Source organism: Artemia sp. Qi Xiang Cuo, chromosome 9 (genome assembly GCF_049724085.1).
Source record: "Artemia sp. Qi Xiang Cuo chromosome 9, ASM4972408v1, whole genome shotgun sequence".
Taxonomy (NCBI): domain Eukaryota; kingdom Metazoa; phylum Arthropoda; class Branchiopoda; order Anostraca; family Artemiidae; genus Artemia; species Artemia sp. Qi Xiang Cuo.
The window spans coordinates 15,803,072-15,818,140 of NC_142802.1; the positions used below are offsets into that span (position 1 = coordinate 15,803,072).

Consider the following 15,069-nt stretch of genomic DNA (forward strand, 5'->3'; position numbering starts at 1 on the left):
AACGATTACGTATATGAGGGGGTTCGCCCCCTAGTCAATACCTTGTTCTTTACGCTAAAGTTATTTAGTACTTTCAAAAAAGCTATCTCTTCTAATTAACCGGCCTTTGTGATTCAGGGGTTCGTGATTCGAACAAAATTCGAACTTTAGCGTAAAGAGCGTGGTATTGACTAGGGGGCGAACTCCCTAATATACGTAATAAAAACATACGAATATAGAAATTCGTTACGTAAGTTAATTCTTAAGCTACGTCAGAAAAAAAATTTATAGAGAGCCATTTAGCCCAAAAAGGAAAATTAATATGCGAGAAAGCAATTTAGCCAAAAAAGGGAAAACTAATGTGCAAATTTCGTTTTGATTATTCATGTACAGTGAGCCAAAATCAAAGCTGCATTAATTCAAAAAAGTTCAGAAATTAAATAAAAAAACAAGTTTTTTTTTAAACTCAAAGTAAGGAGCGACATTAAAATTTAAAACGAACAGAAATTATTCCGTATATGAAAGGGGCTGTCCCCTCCTAAACGCCTCGCTCTTTACGCTAAAGTTTTACTCTGTCTCACAATTTTATTTTTTAAAACGATAAAAAAACTTTAGCGTAAAGAGCAAGGCGTTGAGGAGCGGACAGCCCCTTTCATATACGGAATAATTTCTATTCGTTTTGAGTTTTAATGTCGCTCCTTACTTTCAGTTACAAAAACTTGTTTTTTTTTTATTTAATATCGACAAGGATCGTTATTTACTTACCATTCGTTACTATGAAGAATTTGATTATTTTTTTGTTGTTGTTGTTGCTCGAACCAAATCATATAGCAAAAATGTTTCTAGAAAACTAGAAAAGGGTCACCCAGTCACAAATTAGAACTTTTTATTTTCCTTATTAAGGGTTAAATTCTATTGGCAGGCAGCCAACAATGGAGCAATACACATTTTTTTCATGTTTTTCTTTCTTTTTTTTATTAGGCTTCACGACTCCATCACAAATGATGATTTGCCACTAGTCCTGGTAGTTACCTCATTTTCTAATACTGAGGTACTTGTTATACCTTCTCTTGAACGCGTCAAGGGAAGGATTTTTCGTGATTACCTCTGCCGGAAATCTATTCCATGTGGTAACCGATCGCCGGGCAAAACTCGTTTTCAGATATTCTTGGCGAAGAGTACCCTGCTCAAGGTAGTCCTGACGAGCTGTACTTTTGCGAGTTGATCACAAGGGCTTTGCTTCATCAGGAACGAACTTCGATAGCTCCTTTATTCTGCTCTCTTTTCTTTGGTTTCCTTATAATGACTTTATAGTACCAAATTTCCAGGGGGGGCATGGCCCCCTGCCGGTGCCACAGGATTTGTCATTAGGAAAGGGACAAATGTTCGAACCTGGTTGTGTCACAAAATAGTAAGGGTCTAAATGTGAAACTTACACTAAACACTTAACCAAAACACTTTACCAGCAAAATTCTTATTACACTTTGAAAACTTATATATTGAATTTTTAAGACTTGCTTCCAATTTAACTTTGTCCACAAAAAATGTGAAAAATAGGGGTACACAAGCATTCTACAGTTGAAAGTATCCCAACAGAGTTAGCTTTAGGAAAACATTTGAATAAGTATAAGCATTCAGCAAAAACATGCTTTATGAATGATGATGAATTAGAAGAATCTTTCCTCTCCAAGGGCACAAGTTCTTTCCATTCTTGACCTTATTGAAATCTTTGTCTTTCACGAAATGTTAGTATCTCCTGAGGTAAAATTCTGTTAACGTCCTCAAGTGGGACCTAGTTATTATGTTTATCCTCTTTTCAAACATTTCGTGGTAACGAACTGTAAGTAAAGAGCGACCCGGCTCAATGGTAACCGAAACTCTAAAAAATGGAATTTTGATACCCATAGATGCATCAATAGAATCATATTTTTATGCTGATTTCAAATATATAAGTTTCATTGGGGTTCTTACCTATCAAAAGTTACCACGCCTGAGAAAGTTTGCCTTAATTACGTAAAAAGGAAAAAAAACCCCCAAAAAGTCATAGAACTTTAATGAAAATCACACCATCGGATTCAGCGTATCAGAATACCCAGCTGCGGAAGTTACAAGCTCCTATCTGCAAAAATGTGGAATTTTGTATTTTTTGTCAGAAGAAAGATCACGGATGCGTGTTTATTTTATTTTTTTTTATTATTTTTTTTTTTATTTCCCCAGGGGTGATCGTATCGATCCAGTAGTCCTAGAATATCGTAAGAAGGCTCATTTGAACGGAAATTAAAAGTTCTAGTGCCCTTTTTAAGCCACCAAAAAATTGGAGGGCAACTTTGCCCCCTCCCACGCTAATTCTTCTCCCAAACTCACCCAATAAAAATTTTGAGAAAACCATTTTGTTCAGCATAGTCGAAAATTTAATAACTATGTCTTTGAGGATGAATTAATCCCTCAAAGTTCCCGGGGGAAGGGCTGGAAGTTATGAACTTTTCCCATTGTTTACATATAGTATTGGTTAATGGGAATTATAAAGACCTTTCAGGTGGAATTTTTTATGATGGGGCAAGGGAGTGTCGGAGGAGGGGGTTACGGTGGAGGATCCTTCCATGGAGGATGTTTCCTTGGGGTAAGGACATTTTTATGAAACGGGCGCCAGTTTTTCTAGCATAATTTAAAAAATGATCATAAATTATATAAAAAAAACTAATTTTTTAACTGAAAGTAAAGAGCAACATTAAAACTTAAGAAAGAAAGAAAATATTGTATACATGAGGCGGTTCACCCTGTGTTTGATGCCTTGCCTTTGAGCTCAAGTTTTTTTTATTACTCTCAAAAGATCTAAGTATTTGAAATAAATAGCCTGTGTTAGCCAGGGGCCTGTGATTCGAGGAAAATTTCAACTTTAGCGTAAAGAGCGAGGTAGTGACTAGGGAGCGAACTCCCTAATATACGTAATAAAAACATACGAACATAGAAATTCGTTACGTAAGCTAATTCGTAAGTTACGTCTGAACAAAATTTCGAGAGAGCCTATTAGCCAAAAAAAGGAAAATTAATATGCGAATTTCGTTTTAATTATTGATGTACGGTGAGCCAAAATCAAAGCTGCATTAATTCAAAAACATTCAGAAACTATCTAAAAAAAACAAGTTTTTTTTAACTGAAAATAAGGCGCGAAATTAAAACTTAAAACGAACAGGAATTATTCCGTATATGAAAGGAGCTGTCCCCTCCTCAACGCGTCGCTCTTTACGCTAAAGTGTTTTATTGTTTTAAAAAATAAAGTTGTGAGACAGAGTCAAACTTTAGCGTAAAGAGCGAGGCGTTGAGAAAGGGACAGAACCTTTCATATACGGAATAATTTCTGTTCGTTTTAAGTTTTAATGTCGCTGCTTACTTTCAGTTAAACAAAAACCTGTTTTTTTAGTTAATCAAACAGTTCGTGGTAACGAACTGTAAGTAAGTAGCGACCCGGCTCAATGGTAACCGAAACTCTAGAAAACGGGTTTTTGATGCCAATAGATGTATCAAAAAAATCATATTTCAAGGCTGATTTCAAATATATAACTTTCATCAGGTTTAGTGCTACCTATCAAAAGTTACGCGCCTGAGAAAATTTGGCTGATTTTCAAAAAAAGGGGGAAAGACCCCCTAAAAAATATAGAACCTTAATGAAAATCACACCATCAGATTTAGCGTATCAGAGATACGCTAATACCCTGCTGTAGAGGTTTCAAGCTCCTATCTACAAAAATGTGGATTTTTTTTTGTCAGAAGAGAGATCACGGATGCGTGTTTATTTGTTTGTTTGTTTGTTTGATTTTTTTTTTTTTTTTTTTTCCAGGGGTGATCGTATCGACCCAGTGGTCCTAGAATATCGCAGGAGGGCTCATTGGAACGGAACTTAAAAGTTCTAGTGCCCTTTTTAATTGACCAAAAAAAATGGAGGGCAACTAGGCCCACTCCCCCGCTTATTTTTTTACCAAAGTCACCCGATCAAAATTTTGAGATAGCCATTTTGTTCAGCATGGTCGAAAATATGATAAATATGTCTTTTGAGGATGACTTAATCCCCCGACAGTACCCAGAGGAAGGGCTAAAAGATATGAACTTTACCCAATGTTAACATATAGTATTGGTTATTCGGAAGTATAAAGACGTTTTCAGGAGGTTTTTTTTCTGCTAGTGGGAGGTAAGGGTGGGTCGGGGGTTATGTTGGAGGATCTGTTCATGAAGGAAGTTTTCATGGGGGAAGGAAATCGCCATGAAGGGGGCGCCGGACTTGCCAGCATTATTTATTGGTTATTGGGAAGTATACAACCATTTTCAGGAAGGATTTTTTCTGGAGGGGGGCTAGAGGAGGGAGTTACTCTGGAGAATATTTCCGTGGAGGATGTTTCTTTGGGGTAAGGGACATTTCTATGAAAGGGGCGCCGGATTTCCAAGCATTATTTGAAAAACGATCAGAAATTAAATAAAAAAAAACCAAGTTTTTTCAACTGAAATGTAAGAAGGAATATTAGAACTTAAAACGAACAGAAATTATAACGTATGTGAGGGGTTCTCCTCCAAGTCAATACCTCGCTCTTTAAGCTACAGTTTTTTTTAGTGCTTTCAAAAGAGCTATCTATTCTAATTAAACGGCCTTTGTGATTCAGGGGTTTGTGAATCAAGTTCTAAATTCGAACTTTTAGCGTAAAGAGCTTGGTATTGACTAAGGGCAGAACCCCCTCATATACGTAATAACATATACGTAATAAAAAAAAACAATAAAAAAACAAGCGATACGGCTCAATAGTAATCGAAACTTTTAAAAACGGAATTTTGATGTCAATAAATGTATCAAAAGAATGTGTTTATAATGCTGATTCTAAATATATAAATTTTATTAAGTTTAGTATTACTCATCAAAGGCAACAAGCCTGAGGAAATTTACTCGATTTTTTAAAGAGGGGGAAACATCCCCTACAAGTGGAAGAATTTTAATGAAAATCACAACGTCAGATTCAGCGTATCAGAAAACCCTATTACATAGGTTTCAAGCTCATATCTGCAAAAATCTGCAACTTTGAATTTTTGCCAGAAGAAAAATATACGAATATAGAAGTTAGTTACGTAAGTTAATTTGTAAAGACATTCATTTAGCAAAAGAAAAGTAAAATTTTTATGCAAATAAAAGCTGCATTAACTAAAAAACGATTCAGAAATTAAATAAAAAAAACAAGTTTTTTAAACTGAAAGTAAGGAGCGACATTAAAACTTAAAACGAACAGAAATTATTCCGTACATGAAAGGGGCTGTCCCCTCCTCAACGCCTCGCTCTTTATTCCGTATATGAAAGGGGCTGTCCCCTCCTCAACGCCTCGCTCTTTACGCTAAAGTGTTTTATTGTTTTAAAAAAAAAATTGTGAGACGAGTCAAACTTTAGCGTAAAGAGCGAGGCGTTGAGGAGGACAGCCTCTACGGAATGCGGAGGAGGACAGCCTTTCATATACGGAATAATTTCTGTTCGTTTTAAGTTTTAATGTCGCTCCTTACTTTCAGTTTAAAAAAATCTGTTTTTTTATTTAATCATACTAAGGATCAGGGTAAAAACTAAGATGTCAAAGTTTGCTACTAAGTTCGCTTGGCTATAAGGCTTTTAGGTTGAAACTTTCAGGGCATGATCAGGGGGAGGTTCAACTGATATAAAGGCAATGCTTACATACACTACACAATAAGAAAAAATTTTTGAAATTCAACAAAAATTGTTTGTTATGTTTATCAACAAAAATCACACAAGGGTTATTTGTATTAGTTGGAAAAACATTAGATACAGAGGGTAACATATGTTGGTCTTTCTCCCTTTTTTGAAAATCAGACAAATTTTCCCAGGCTCGTAGCTTTTGATGGGTCAAACTAAACTTTATGAAACGTATATATTTGGAATCAGCATAATAAGCCAATTCTTTTGATATATCAATTGGTTTCAAAATTCAGTTTTTTAGAGCTTCGGTTACTATTGAGCCGGGTCCCTCCGTACTTACAGTTTATTACCACGAACTGCTTGATTACTCATGAAAATCCAAACAGAGATCATTGAAATATTGATCTTTATCTGCGTTACCAAAAGTACTGTATTTATAAAACTTACAGTTTCATGAAATGTAATTACACAAATAGAAAAGAATTGTCAACTAAAGTAAGGACCAAGTTTAAAACTTAAAGCAAATATAAATTACTTTGTGTATAAGCAGGACTGCCCCCTTGTCAACACCATGCTTATTAAAAAAAAAGTATTTTTAGTGCTTTGAAAAATCTTATCTTTCCAACTGCAAATTTTCTTTAAAATTTGGAAAAAGGCCAAACTTTACAGTAAAGAGTAAGGAGCTAAGGAGGAAACAGCCCGCTTCATATAAAAAATAATCTTTTCAAATAGGTTTCAAGTCTGTTTCTTGCTTTCAATTGAAAAGCTCTTTTTTATTTAACTTCTGATTGTTTTCCAAATTATACCCAGGCCTAACCAAGATAATATTTGATGTACCTCTCCATTCATTCCCTGACTAATGCCTTTTAAAATCCGTAAATTAATAATTGTGTGTCTACTATTATCGTCCTACGTTTAAAATTTCAATTTAAATTTTGGATAAAATTTGAATATAGGCCACTTAAAAAATTGGTGATGAATAGTAATTTTGGTAGGAAGTCCTTGTTAATATTGCTACAAAATAATTTCGGTTGGAAGAGCAGAAGTATTATTATTTGTGTGGATGGAAATTCTGTGAGAATTTTGATTTGCTACGTAATTGAAGCCACCACGACCTCTAAAATAGGATTTTCTTATCGGTAAATACATTACATAGATTTGTTTCAATACATTGAAGTACTTCATAGAACTAGAAAGAGAAAATAACACCATTCAAAATTGTTGAAAAAAGTTCCTTGCAGTATTTGCCACCCCGAAGAAATTTCCTGGCAGGGCTGATGATTACCTTCCTTGCTATCCACCTCTGTGCTGATAGAAATAGGAATGTAACATTTTTGCTGTATAGCGAAACAATTTAATTAATTCCTACTCCCCCTACCTCTTTCAAAATTTATCTGAAACCTCGTGAAGAGTAACTAGTTTGTCTATTAAAATTTACTTTTTAGGAATCTACCATAACCCCACCTAAACAGTGACTCATCCCCCTCATTATAGCTGATCCGCAATTACAGATCACCAAACGTACCCTAATTTCATTACAAATAAAGCGAATCAACTTGGTTGAATCCTGTACTGCCACCGTGTGACATTGCTTCTTTTACGACTGGAAAGCCTAAAATATAGTTATTCCTACTTTTAAATCAATTGGCTTTTCAGAAATTGAATTTTCTCTGATATGATGTATCCAATAAAGAGATTTTCAATAAGATCGCTTGCTTTTTTTTGGGGGGGGGGGGGTCGCTTTTTTAAAAATAAGGCCAATTTTCTCAGATTTTTTGTTTTGGGTGGGTAACAATAAACTGAAAGAATTCTAAATATTTAGAATTAGCATAAAAAGCCAATACTGCCGGTGTAGCAATTGTCACGAGAATTAAATTTTTTGTTTTGGTGAATATTGGTCTCACTATTTATTTCCAGTTTTTTTTTTTTTTTACAAACTATTTGATAAGATTCCTTGTGACGAAATTTTTTTTGAACTTGTTTATTTTTTTTTTAGTTGAATAGGACAATAAAAAGAAAGAGGGTCAATTTGACAGCTGGATAGTAAGTTTAAATATTGTTTTTCTTTCATTTTTCTATTTTTTTTTTCTTAATGTATGAATATATAACGGATTTAAGTTCGAGGGGATGAATTGTCCTGTTATGAAAGAGGTATATTTTACATGGCCGTTATAAAATCAAAACGTGGTATCTGTGCTGGCAGGATGATTTTTTAACATCCCTACTCCTTGTGTAAAGTATTCTAAGGCGTAGGAAATTGAATAAAGGCAAGTCTTTCGTATAATATACGAAAGCAATCTTTCTGTAATTTTGGTTTGAGTTTGATTTTCTTTTAAAACTAAATGCATAATAATTAAATATATTATTGATTAAACAAATTGATCCTTTTACCAGGAATCCCTGTGGTTTAAAATTTACTGTATTTTGTTTCATTTTGCAGGCAATTTAGTTGCTCTTTTTATTTGAGCGTTCTTTTCTATAAGTATTTAAAAATAAACTTATTCATATGAAAAAAGTTCCTGAAATATATTCCATGTCACCCAACCACCAATGATATTATGGCGTTTCCCCCCCCTCCGGAAAATTTTCTGCCGGCGCCCTTGTATTTCAAAAAATACTTTTGTGAACTAACTAGTCCAAGTTCTTCTTTAACTGCCTTTCTCTTCTTTCAAAATCTTGGACTGCAACCTAATTTGACGGAGCATTTCCATTTGCATAATGTTGAAACATTCACTTATCATGCCAGCCGATCCAAGTTGAAACCCTGACTGTTTATCACCTGAAGACTGGTATTTATGCCCGCCTATTGAAACTGGATATGCAACAGCTCAGGAGTTTCTAATATAAAACTGATGGTAACAAATTTTAGTAGATTTTAATAAACTTATGAAAATGTCTGTTTTGAATTAATTAGAAAAAAAAATTAAAAGTCAAGTTGTTCCTTTCAAAATCCTCTACAAGTCCGTGTTAATTTGATTAAATTTGCATGTACCGTTCTTTTAGACAAGTTGAAATGCAATTTGCACAAAACAGCCTAATTTAGGAAGCACAGAAAAAAAAATAGCAAAGTTAGATTATGTTGCTAGATGAGAGACCTAGATATAAACCTAAATCGAAACATTTATGCGTCTGTTGTCGCCAGACAAGCTAAAAATATTTAACATGGAAGAGATAGCCGGGAATTTTTCTATTCGGTTCCCCCTTAAACGATAAATTTTCATCCAAAAAGACTCCCAGGAATCGCACATGTCGATCCGGGGGGCGACTTATGGATCCTCTTGGTGTAGGAAGCTCAGTAATTGTGGGGCAGCTCACACCTGTACGGGAAAAAATAAGAAGGTACGACTTTTTTCACATTTAAAGTTAGTTGATTTATGTCAAACGAATTGAGTATCTTCTCAGTCATTGCTTGAAGCTTTAGAATAAGGGATGATTCCAAGGCCGTATCCAGGGGGGGGGGTTACCCGGTTTGAACCCCCCTCCCGAAATTTTTGACCGAGTCAAAAATTAGTAAAACCTTAGTAAAAATTAGTAAAATTATTAAAAACCAAGTCGAAAATTAGTAAACCCCCCCCCCCCGAACCAAAATCCTGGATCCGCTCTTGGATGACTCATCCGGAGCTGCGGCACCTAGAGTAGTGTCAATGAGAACAAGAAGCGAAAAAACAATTGAGCAAATTGAATCTAAGGAGTTTATTATATTTCTTGCAGGCAGAATTAAAAACTACTCTGTCCGCCTAACGTGTATTTCAGATATATCCTGAATAAGCTTTAATGAGTTCCAGAATTAAGGGGGAGGAAGGGGTGAACTAAATTTTCAGGCTGCAACTTTTACATTTCTCTGGGAGTGGGGTCTCAGGGGATGATTCCAAGCTATGAGTCGACTAATTCTTTTATGCTAAAATCTAAAAAAAACGGAAGTAGAGCTAACTGGTTGAGCTGCTTGAAGAGGAGGTAGTATTCAGGGGCGTAATTCGTCATGGGGGAGGGGCAACAGCCCCCTCCGGACCCCGGTCCCCCAAGACTCAAACATCTGGTCAAAACTAAGATACGCCTGCATAATTCAAGCATCCAGTGAAACGGGTCAATTATCTTTAGAATATATTTGCCTTTATGGTACTATACGGCTCATTTTTCACTGTCATTTTCACTCGATTTGGGAGAATTGGCTCCAACTTTGCTCACCCTACCCCCAGGACTTTGACAAAATTACGCCATTGGTCGTATTACGATACGAACTAATTATATCTTTAATCTAGGCCATGGATTCATAAAGGCATAAATAGAAAAGGCGGTAGCCTCGAGTGTGCCTATCATTAGCACATTCCGGGCAAACATTTTTTTTTCATATTTATAGTTAGAAGCACAGTTCATATAATTATCCAGTATGATCATTCCCTATCTCACCCATTATAAAAACTCGGACCGGGATGCGAGTGCTCCGGAGAACGTTTTTCCAGACATAAACATAAGCGAAGTCAGATCTTTTCACGGGTAGACAAGTCAGACTGTGATCTAATCGGAAACAAGTAGAAACCCGCTATTACGAATAATGCACTTTGTTGGAAACAATCGGAAACAGACTAACCCGCATTCCCGCTAATGCAGAAATAAGTGGGAGGAGCTTTTTGTTCGCACCGAGAACGAAGACCAGAAATGATCTGCGATAAGCTTACTGGATAATTACATGAACTGTGGTTAGAAGTGTTTGAATGCAGACATACAATTCAATACGGAGTTAGTTAAAATGAATTCTATGAAGTTATCTAATACTTAATGGCTGTTTTTTTTTTATATATTTTGTGATACATTGGAACTTCAATGTATCAATTAATCAAATCTTAGAGGGGAAAAGAAAAATTCGTTGTATCGAGCATATCGATATGTTGAGGTTCGATATATAAAGGTGATTCTCGACAGACTTGGATCTATAGAGGTCCACAACAGCATATACAAATTACGAGAACCAAAAAATCTTTAGTTCCTGCGACATATTATATGTACCAGGAGACGTAAGCAAACAAACATTTAACAAGATTTTTTTTTTCTTTATTTAGGACAATTACTGAAATCATTCCAAAATATTTAACGAAACTTTAAATCATTTCGGCACTTGTCAGTCATCCTGACCACACTTAAGAAGTGAATTTAGGTCAATCATAATGAAATATATCAAAATATGATGAAAACATAATACTTTACAAACAAAATTATGGAAACTGCAACGGAGAATTATAGAAAACAGGCCACCCAGAACGCATTATATTAAATACCTAACCTAATCTAGCCAACTGTATATATTAAACATTTAATTAAAATACACCTGCATAGTAGTTTATCTCACTCAGACTAAGCTAATTATCTCCGAGTGCACACAGAGAAACCGGTTTGACTCATATCAACCTACTTTACTCATATATACCTACTGTAAATACTTTTTATTTTACGTAGTGCGCAATATTAGTCCGATGACCGAAATACAAAAACTAAACATTACTTTAGAAATTGTGAAATGGTTGTTTGTCCATTTGTTCATATGTAAGTAAAAATAAAAATATATTTTTTTTAATAAAATAAATATAATATAAGTTTAATATAATAATAAATAAATATAATATAATAATATAATATAATAAATATAATAAAATGAATATAATAATAAAAATTGTGAAAAGGTTGTTTGTGTGACTTCCAGTCATCGTTCAATACAGAGACGGACTGGTTTACTGATAAATGCAGGGGCGTAATTTGCTATGGGGCAGGGGGGGGGGGGGGCAACTGCCCCCAGAGACCTCGGTCCCCCTCCCCTCCAGCTGAAATTTAGTTTCTTCAAAAATCTTGCCAAAACTAAGATGAGCCTGCATAATTCAGGCTTCCACAGAAATGGGTCAGTTTTCTTTAGTATTTCTTTACCTTTATATTACTATAAAGTATTTTTAAAGCACTTTTCTACTCCTATATTGTACATTTATGGTACCAAATGGCTCATTTTTCAGTTTCTACTGCCATTTTCACTTGATTTGGGAAAATTGGCTCCGCCTTTGCCCCCCCTCCAGGATTTTGTCGAAATTACGCCACCGGCTAAATGTCTTCTTTTGACGTAATTTCCTCAACATGCACAGGTTTCTAATCAAAGCTTAGATATAAAGAGGTGATTTGACAGGTATTAAAGCCACCAAATTTCGTTATATTGAGGTTTTTACCACAATTACTTCTATATGTAGACGTAAAATTAACATTGTAGAGATAAGGAAATTCAAGGGGAATTGAACAAGTATACATCAAGGAATTCGATATATTAGGAGTTCGATGCATTGAGGGTTCACTGTATTACAATTTGTCTTCAGCAATTTTTTTTAGAAGTGTAGGAAATCAAGATTCAAAAAAGTCCTTTGAAGCTTCAGTCTCAACAAAATTTCGGTACTTGCATATTATATGGTACACACTCGAGAATTTGGATCTACATATCAGACAATAACAAGGACCCGTAGGGGCCCTGTCATCCCTAGAGGCATAGGCTATCCACTGGAGCTTTCGACTATTTCAAACAAAATTTTTCATCTCAAAATTTCAATCAGATGGTTTGGAGAGAGTGGGGGGGGGGGTACGGGGGGTCATACGTCTGTTTTCCCTCCAATGACTTTCAGATCTTAAAAAGAGCACTACAGCTTTCAATTTCCAATCGCATTAGCCAAATCCCAAGTTTCTACAACTACCCCTTCTATACAAAGTGGGGAGAGAAAAAGGAAACAAATACGTTAGATGACACATTGAACTTATATGGCTCACTACCGAATGGACATGGGCTATAAAATTCGAGAAAAGGACGGAAACGTAAGGCTTAAAATGATGGAAATGTGACCATTTGATGCTACCATAAGATATTTTGGAGGTAATGTCAGCATATAGCTTTTATTGTAAATACAAACATACTTACTGGTGACTAGTGACATTGAAATACATATCTGAATATTGAGGAGCTGAATCTTCGGGTCCATGCGGAGCTGGATAGCTTAAAACTAGAAGCATAGGGGAGGAGCTATGGTTTTCCTTCCAGTCTCGAATAAAACTAATCGAATCATTGGTAATCAAGTCCGGATAATAGTCCTGAAAACAAAGACAGCATTTATACAGGAAAATTAAGGGTCCAATCCAGAGAAACCGGCGGGAAAATTTACCAGTTGTTATAAATAAAAATAATGTATTTTGAAAAAAAAGCTATTTTGGTATTTTCATGGGAGAATACCTTTTTTCGGTTAGGCTATAATGTATTATCACTTAAAGTCATCGACCATCTCTTCATGTTTAAATAATTAAAGAAAACAAGGCGGTTAAAAAATATGTTATCAAATGTTGACTATGCCTGAGGGGTGCCAATTCAGAAAATATGGGAGGAAAGGATTTTTTTAAGAATTAAGATATAAAAAGAAGATTTTTTTTAGAATAAGATGGGGACGGCAATTTGCTTTTTTCAACTTTTTCAGGGTCCAATTGGCGCCCCTGCCAGTACTAAAAAAATAAGAGGAATGCCATTTTAATCGACTTCAGGGTTGTACACAAATTTCTTCCTTAGGTGAGTACCGCACCATAACAGGCAATGAAAAATGTGAATCGACCACACTTTCTAGAATCCTAATGAAAGAAATGAAATTGGGACGAGTTTCACTAATAAAGGATAAATGGCCCAAAAATCCAGTTTTTTGGCCATCCATTTGAGGCAAAATGTAAGAAGGATGCCCTCAAAAGGGGTGGCAACAGGTCATAAACATGATTTAAAGGAAACGGAATTTCAATGAAATCTTTGCAAAAGAATAAGGAGCTCACCGCAGCACCAAGCCACCGTAGGCCAAGACAGCTACACATGCTCCTCCTCCATCCAAATCTATTCAAAGCATCTCTCTTTACACCCTCCCAAGAAGTACCCATTTCTCCTAAATCTTTCTTTATGACATACTCCCACCCCAACCGCGGACAATCTGCTTTCGGTTTAGCCCTAGATTGGTGGTCGAAAAAGACAATCTTTGGCAATCTGTAATCCTTCATCCCCAAAATATGCCCTAGCCATCTCAACCTTTCTCTCATTATAGCCCTAGAAAGCAGGGTTGAACCACAGGGTTATTTGAAATACGGTCAGTCAGCCGGTTACCGAGAACAATTCGTAGGCAATTTCTCTGGAAAACATCTAGCAATTCTTCATCCGCTTTTCGGAGCGTCCATACTTCAGAACAATATTTGACCACTGTCATCACTGTAGCTTCCAATATTCTAATCTTGGTTTGCAGATTTATCTTCCTATTTTTCTTAACTTATTTTTAACTGTGAAAAAACACCCTGAGCCATGGTTATTCTACTTTTTACTAATAATAATAACTTTTTACCCACCGTCTTTACTAATAATACTACCAAGGTAAGTGAAGCAGTCCACCTGATCAAGCTTTTCATTAATAAGTATTATTCGTCTTCACTTATTCCTATACTTACAGCCGGAACACTCCTAAAAAGATTTCTTACACCTCCCAAATAGGTACGTATACTTTAATAAATTTTCGAAGACAAAAACTGCGTTTAAATAAATCACCCATCTTTGTTTTTAAAGTTACTCCCACCTCCCCGAACCAAGCTTTTGAAGTGTTTCCATCATTTTTTTTATTACAGTCCAATGAATAGTTAAGTATAACACGAAATGTCGTTTGTAAACTGTAAAACAGTTCGTGGTAAGGAACGGTTGGAGAAAAGGATTTTGAACAAAATTATTGCATTTTTTTTTAATTTTACTTTGAAAAATTTCTCTTTTTGAATTCAAGAATTGAATTTTTCTTCTGCTTCCAAATGTATAAAAATCATTAGGTTTAATGTTATCCATCAAAAGCTACGAGCCAGAGAAAATTCGCCTGATTTTCGAAAGAGGAAGAAAATGTCCCCAAAAAGTCAACTGATCTGAATGAAAATCACATAATCATATTCACCAAAACAGAGAACCCTGCTGTAGAGGTTTCAAGGTCCTTGGAATCTTTTATATTTTGCCAGAAGAAAACTCAGGGATGAGTGTTTATTTATTTTAATTTTTGCCAGGGATGATCGTATCAAACCAATGGCCCTAGAGAATCGGAAGAAGTCCCATTCAAACGTAAATCAAAGTTAATGTGTCTTTTTTTAAGTGACCAGAAAGATTGGAGGGCAACTACTACCCTCTCATACCCCTTTTATCCAAGACATCTAACGAAAATTTGGAGATAGTCATTTGGTTCATATAGTCGAAAGGTCCAATAACTATGCCTCTGGGGATGGCGTGACCCCCAGAGCTCCTGGGAAAACGGCTGTCAGTTATGTAAGTTGCCCATCGTTTATATATAGTATTTGTAACGAGGAAATACATAGAAAGTTTTAGTGGGTGGGAAATTTTCCGGAGA

General features: G+C 35.4%; 1 protein-coding gene across 1 annotated transcript in view; it reads right to left on the bottom strand.

The window, feature by feature from the left end:
* LOC148948356 (putative extracellular sulfatase Sulf-1 homolog) overlaps positions 1–15,069 on the bottom strand; it is a 327,273-nt gene that overhangs the window by 268,759 nt on the left and 43,445 nt on the right. Inside the window, exon 4 of the mRNA XM_089094900.1 lies at positions 12,597–12,766. Within this exon, the coding sequence (XP_088951026.1) occupies positions 12,597–12,766 (170 nt within the window). The remainder of the gene's footprint in view (positions 1–12,596; positions 12,767–15,069) is intronic.